At 45.1% G+C, this 7389-nt stretch overlaps 1 protein-coding gene across 1 annotated transcript; it reads left to right on the forward strand.

Annotated features, from left to right (window-relative positions):
• Nucleotides 1-5880: 5880 nt before the first annotated feature.
• LOC116181571 lies at nucleotides 5881-7368 on the forward strand (the record flags this gene model as incomplete). Its single annotated transcript, XM_031501944.1, has 2 exons — nucleotides 5881-6425; nucleotides 7210-7368. Coding segments are annotated over exons 1-2 (582 nt in total), but the record flags the coding sequence as incomplete, so codon positions are not given.
• Between the last annotated feature and the right edge of the window lie 21 nt (nucleotides 7369-7389).

Genomic DNA, 7389 nt, shown 5'->3' on the forward strand with positions numbered 1-7389 from the left:
AATTTAACATGTTATACACCAACACCGTCCGTCCGATATTCTCCGGGGTGCAGCACACGCTGTACCGGAGTTTATAACTTAGTATAAGTAGGTCCTATGTTGGGTTCTGTATATATAATAATCCTAACTGCGGTGGCCCATATTTATACACACACGATTACAACATGATCAAAGTTATGCAGGCCAATATAAACAACTCAAGGGTGGCCTATGACTTATTAAATCATACCGCCCGCGAGCGAGGCGCAGATCTGCTCATCATATCAGAATGCGGGAAATCCAGACACCCCAACATGTTCAAAGATCGGACAGGGAGGGTAGCGATAGTAGTCATGAATCCAAAAGTGGAAATTAACAAAGTGCAAAGTGGCAACTACGTGTGGATAGATATGAAGGGATTAGTGGTGTGCGGAGTTTATTTTCCCCCTGACGACACGGTGGAGGACTTCGGAGAAAACCTCGACGAAATGATAACAGACCTGCGTGGAAGAGGGAAGTACATAGTGGTCGCGGGCGACGTTAACGCAGCCTCGACTATGTGGGGGTGCGGAAAAACTAATAGAAGAGGAAGCATGATTGAAGAGATGGTCGCGACCATGGACCTGATTGTGGTGAACGAGGGAAACGACCACACATTTGAGAGGGGATCCAGCCGCTCGATCATTGACGTGACAATGGCAAGTGGGAGCGCCAATAACTTCAGTTTCCGAAAGTGGATGGTCGAGAACGAAGAAACGTTGAGTGATCATAAGTATATTAGTTTTAACATCGAAAGTGCCAGACCTAAGCCGCCCAGAGATGAAGTCAAAAAGGGGTGGAACTATAAGAAGATCAACATGGAGAAGTTATGGGAAGCACTGGCAACGGAACAAAGGCCTACTACGCCAGCAGAACTGGATGCTCAGATTCGAAAATTAGCAGATCTATCGATGCCAAAAACATCCTATGGGTCAAATAAACGTAGAACATACTGGTGGAACGCCGATATAGCGGGACTAAGAAATAGCTGTGTAAAAAACAGAAGGAGATGCACCAGGGCCGGAAGAAGAGCGTCACACGAAAATGACAGAGAAGCGGCAGAACTGAGGGCCAGTCGCAGGAAATTGAAGAGCGCAATACAAAAAAGGAAAGAAGAATGCTGGCGCGAGCTCTGCAATCAGATAGAGAGAGAGGTATGGGGCAAGGCGTACAAAATAGTAGTAGGGAAGTTTGGCGCGAGAGAGCAAGCGATTGGATCAGACTCCGAAGCCCAGGAACAGCTGCAGACACTTTTTCCACTAAGAACGAAACCGGAATGGCGGATGACGACGGAGGATCTACAGCCACCAAAGAATATTGACCACAACGAGATCATGGAGGCAGCGAAGATGATGCCAAGGAAAAAAGCTCCAGGGCCGGACGGTTTTCCCGCGGAGTACGTGGCTCTGGTGGCAAAGAGAGCCCCCGAGTTGTTCACCGACGTCTTCGATACAGTTATGAGAGAAGGGGTGTACCCGAAGGTGTGGAAAGAAGCAGATGTGGTTCTAATCCCAAAGAAGGACAGGGGGAAATTTCGGCCAATAGCATTACTAAGTCACCTGGGGAAGTTATTCGAAAGGATAGTGGCGGCGCGAATTAAATCTATATGGAACGCCTCCCCAAACCAGTATGGTTTTGTGAGAGGGAGAGGAACGAAGAAAGCGCTCCAAGACCTGGTAGAGACTGCCAGGACGGCCAAGGCGGGAACGTGGCGGACCAGGGAGGTGGTGTTAATGGCATCCCTGGACGTGCAAAATGCTTTTAACAGTCTGCCCACGGAAGTGATAGTGGGGGCCGTAGAGAGGACGGGAGCTCCGAAGATAATGGTTAAACTTATTTATACATATCTAACAGATCGGACAGTAAACGTGAGGCTACCGTCGGGAAATATATGTCGCATAGAAGTTAACGGAGGCGTCCCGCAGGGCTCAGTATTAGGACCCCTGCTATGGAATATGGTGTATGACGAAGTAGTGAGCATGAGGGTGCCGAGGGGGGTCAAAATAGTCGCCTTCGCGGATGACCTCACCATAGTGGCTACGGACAGGAAATTGGAGGAGGCGAAGCGACAAATGGACAACACCGTAGAAGCAATAGACACAAGGTTGAGCCGGAACAAGCTAAAGTTGGTGGGAGAAAAGTCGAAGGCGGCGGCTATAATAGGAAAACGGAAAATACCCCAGGAAGCCGTGCGAATCGGAGGCGTAGACGTACAGGTGGAGCGGGCTATAGAGATACTGGGCGTCTCAATAGACAGCAATTTAAAATTTGTCAACCACGTAAGAAATCGGGCCGAAAAATCTAAGGCCATGGCGAAGAAGTTACAATGCCTGTTTAGAAACAAAGGGGGGCCAAGTGCAGGAAAGCGAAGGGTTATTAGCACGGCAGTTACCAATTCCATGCTATACGGAGCAGAAGTGTGGGGAAAAGCGGCTACGCTGAGGATCGTAAGAGAAACCTTGGAGAAGGTCCAGAGGATAGTGACCCTGAAAATAGCTTCGGCATATCGAACGGTGAGCAATAAAGATCTCTGCGTCGTGGCCAGCGTAATACCGCTACACATCCAAGCCGAAATGAGAGCAAAAGGGGGCAACAGAGAAGAGGCCCTAGCTCGATGGCAGGAGGAGTGGCGACATAGGGAATCCTGGACTAGCCGGCTAATCCCAGAAGTACAAAAATGGCATAAGAGGAAACATGGAGAAGTACACTACTACCTAACACAATTCCTGACCGGACATGGCGAAAACGCACAATACCTCCATAGGTTCAAAAAGCGTCAAGACGACTTATGTAAGGACTGTGGAGGGAGAGATTCACCAGGACACGCGGTGCTGGAGTGCGAGAGATGGAATCGAAGCAGATGGGCGCTAAGGTTGGAGGTAGGGGACCCAATAGATGAAGACAGCATCATAGACACCATGATCGGTAACGAGAGTAGCTGGAAGAAAATTGATAAATTTATCACACAGGTCGTAAGTACAAGAGAAATAGAGGCCAGGAGAAGAGAACAGTAAGGCCCCCCTCGAGCGGAAGAATACCTCTGGTGATACCCGCTACGTGGAATTCTGGGGGAAGTGGTTTAGTGGGTGCAGGCCCCACACTACCTCAGCCATAGATTCAGGCTGAGGTGTGCGATAGGCATTCCACCATCCCAAAAAAAAAAAAAAGGTTAGGTTAGATTAGGTTAGGTTAAGTTCAAAGTTCAATATCAAGTTCAAAGTAAAATGGTTAGGTTAGGTTAAGTTCAAAGTTCAAGATCAAGTTCAAAGTAAAAAAATTCGTTTTAACTCAATAACACATCTCGATCTAACCTAACTGATGAGAGGACAAATTTTGAAATGCAAAAGGAAACCAATTAAAAGACATTCGTGAACGTGAACGATTAAGTTGAGTTAGTGTTAAGTTACGTTTGGTTAGGTTAGGTAGCCGAGCAGCTAAAGCACGAGCTCAGAAGGGTCTGTAGCGCAACCATGCCAGCTAGGAAGCCGAGAAGAAGGTCAGTATATTGGTGGAGTACCGAAATAGAAGAACTCCGAAGATCATGGGTCGCTAAGAGACGTGCGGTGACCAGGGCGAAGAAGGCCGGAAGACCGCTGACAGACGTAATCACCGAACTCAAAATAGCGAGAAAACTTACAAAGAAGGCGATTGACAAGAACAAGAAGAGGTGCTGGCAAAGACTGTGTACGGAAATTGATAATGACGTGTGGGGTAAAGGGTACAAAATAGCAACCAAAAAATTTAAAAGACGAGAATACCCCTTGGGGTGGAATGATACCAAGATGAAAGAAACTATTACAAACCTTTTCCCGAAACGAGAAATACTGGAATTAACCGAGAACCAAAGTACCGAGCATCCTAAAGTAGACATTCAGGAGGTGATTGCTGCGGCGCGGGAACTCCCGAACAACAAAGCCTCGGGACCAGATATGGTGCCAGCAGTTATTGTAAAGCGACTTGCACTTAAGAAACCGGAAATCTGGGAGAAGCTAGCAAATCTTTACTTTCAAAGGGGGCAGTACCCGGTAGCTTGGAAAAGCTGCAGGCTGGTGTTAATACCCAAAAACGATTAGGCATATAGACCAATTAGCCTAATTGACTTCTCGGGTAAGATATATGAAAAAATAATCAAGAACAGATTGGAGGCTGGTAATCAAGAACAGATTGGAGGCTGTGATAGAATAATCAGTTCGGGTTCCGTAAAGGGAAAGGCGACGATGGATGCAATCAAAATCTTAAGCAACATCAGGGCGAGAGCAAATAGCGGCACCCACAGGACGAGAAAGGTGTGTCTTATGGCGTCACTCGACGTAAAAAACGCCTTTAACACAGTGGGACACCGGGATATAATGAAAACTATGGAGGAGATGGAGGTGCCACCCTACCTCTTGAATATCACTCGAAGTTACCTTACGGAGAGAGTAGTGGAGATAGAGAAGCCAGAGGGAGGTACGCACAAATTTAGTCCAACGGCTGGAGTCTCACAAGGAAGCGTCCTAGGTCCCACACTGTGGACAATTATGTATAATGGAGTATTAGAAATAAAGACACCACCGGGCGTGACAATCGTAGGGTTTGCCGATGACATCACCATCGCTGTGGAAGATAAAAAACTTGAAGAAGCAATGAGCAAACTGCAGAGAACAATCCAGTTGGTACAAAGGTGGATGGAGAACAAAAAACTACAACTTGTCCCCGAGAAAGCAAAAGTGGCCCTCCTAACGGGGAGGAGGAGGTTAGGGGAGGTCAGCATGGACATACTGGGTCAAAGAATAACAACAGAAAAACAGCTACGAGTACTGGGGGTCGTAATAGACAAAAACGGGAGTTACATACAACACATCAGGTACGCGGTAGAGAAAGCTTTGAGAAATTATGCAGCACTGGAGAGAATATTGCCGAACATCGGGGCAAGAGAGTCGAAAAGAAGAGTAATGTGTAGTGCCATCAAATCGGTGCTTTTGTACGGGTGTGAGGTGTGGGGGGAAGCCTTAAAGTGGAGATGTGCGCGGGACCTGTGCAATAAAGTACTAAGACTCCTAGCTATAAAAACGGTCAGTGCTTACACAACGGCGGCTATGGAAGATGTGTTGGTGGTGGCGGGGATACCGCCAATCGATATTATGGTGAAGGCCAGGCTAGAAAAATGGGGAAAAGAGAAACTGTGTATGGAATGGCAAATGCGCTGGGATAGCAGAACATCATGGACGCGGAAAATAATACCGGACCTGAGAACCTGGTTAGGTAGGGAACATGGGGAGGTGAACTACACGCTCACCCAATTTCTAACAGGGCATGGCGAAAATGGATCTTATCTCTGGAGAATTGGCAAGAGAGAGAATAAAGAATGTGTGGACTGTGGCCTGCATGACGATAAGGCACATGCGTTTTTTGAGTGCCCAAGATGGTACGGAGGACGGAGGGAGCTAAACAACAACATCGGGGAAGAAGTAACGCCAATGAACATAGCCAATATAATGTGCACGGAAGAGCGAAAATGGACCTGCATTGAACAATACTGCCACAAGATAGTTAATACCAGGGAGCATGAGGGCCGAATGTACAGATAAGTAAGAACAAGAAACAAAGCGGCTAGAAGAATCCCTTCAGGTGATGCCTGGCCGTGGCGTGAGAACCATACTCGGTTAGGTTAGGTTAGGTTAGTCGTAGCTCGAGTTTCGTACCGTTTAGGACGTGTTTTAACCGAGCTGCGGCTGTTTTAAAGTGTTGGCGTGTGTTTTAATGTGTAAATTTTGTTTGGTGGTATTGTTGTGTGCGCGCTAAAATTAGCTGTTTTTGGTGGTTAAATCATTTAAATCGGACCGGTAGATCCGGAGATAGAGATTTTTAAAGCGGCCTACTCACGAGGCAATTTGCAGGGTACAATTTGCAGGGAACAATTTGTAACGAAATTGGGTGTAGACGCTACACATCCCAATTTATCAGTAGAGTTGTTGATTTCCGAGTGCGTGTAGTATCTCACCATGGCTCCCTCAAAGCGCCAAAAAATTGGTATAGCATTAGCATTAGTGACATTAGACTCTGATGAAAAGAAAAAGAGAAGAAAGTACTGGACAAAACAATGGTTGCTAAAAAGAAGTCAATTTTCTCATACAATTTTAATGAAGGAATTGGAAGCAGAGGACTTTAAAAACTTTTTACGGATGGATAGTAACTGTTTTGAAGAACTTCTTAATATGGTGGGGCCTTTAATTGCCAAACAAGACACTTTAATGAGATCCAGCGTTAGTGCCACACAACGATTAATTGTTACTTTGAGGTATCTGGCTACCGGAAGAAGTTACGAAGACCTAAAATTTAGCGCAGTTATATCCCCGCAACTCCTATCTAGTATAATTCCAGAAACATGTTGGGCTATCTACAATTGTTTGAAACACTATATAAAGGTAAGTTAAAAAAAATATATACACTTTTGATAATTAAATTTTTATTGAAATCATTTAAACACAAGATACTGAGATATTATGTCGGTATCTTCAGGAGGTGGTTGATCGAAAGTTGTTGGATGGACGACAGTAGGTGTTCGGTCGACAGGGTAAAAACTTGCTGTTTGATTTGTTGTTGGTGTCGAACCTGAAGCCAAGTATTGAAGGGATATTGGTCCCATCGAAATACTGGGAGGTGCTGAATATGAGGCTGAATACTGAGACACTCTTGGAGTAGATACAGATGCTACTGAATGGCGGGACGACGGCGATGACGAAGAATATTGGTAATGGTACGGTGTCTGGACTGCGGGATTCAATATAATTGATGCATTTTCAGTTAATTTCCCCAATTTGGCGTAAAAAATAACATCAGAAATTAATTTGTTAGCAATAGCTGATTGCTGTGGATCCACTGTACTTAACTGGAGTCCTAAGGATTTTCCGATTATTTCCCACTCTTGTTCCGTATCATCTAGTAATTTATTTGCCTTTTTCAGTACTTCTTCTTTAGCCTTGTCTAAGCTTTTTCTTTGCCTTTTAGTATTTGTCATTTTTGATGTTGATGGTATTTCCTCCTGAGTGGCTGCATTAGTTCCTGAAGCTTCTTGGTCGAGTGCATTTTCATTAGATAACTCAACAGGCACCTGAGGTGTTTCCTGAAAATAAAAATATAGTTAATATATTTTGTGTTTATATTTTATAATTTTTTTCATCATTGTTTATCACTGATTTTTTGTTCTAGATGCCAACAACAGAAGAAGAATGGAAACGTGTCGCCAACCAATTTGAAACCAAGTGGAATTTTAGTCATTGTTTAGGGGCTATGGACGGAAAACACATAGCAATACGGAAGCCACCACACAGCGGTTCTGCGTATTACAATTACAAAAGCTTTTTTAGTGTAGTACTGTTTGCTGTGGTC

This window comes from Photinus pyralis, unplaced genomic scaffold (assembly GCF_008802855.1).
Source record: "Photinus pyralis isolate 1611_PpyrPB1 unplaced genomic scaffold, Ppyr1.3 Ppyr1.4_unclustered_Scaffold1100, whole genome shotgun sequence".
Taxonomy (NCBI): Eukaryota; Metazoa; Arthropoda; class Insecta; order Coleoptera; family Lampyridae; genus Photinus; species Photinus pyralis.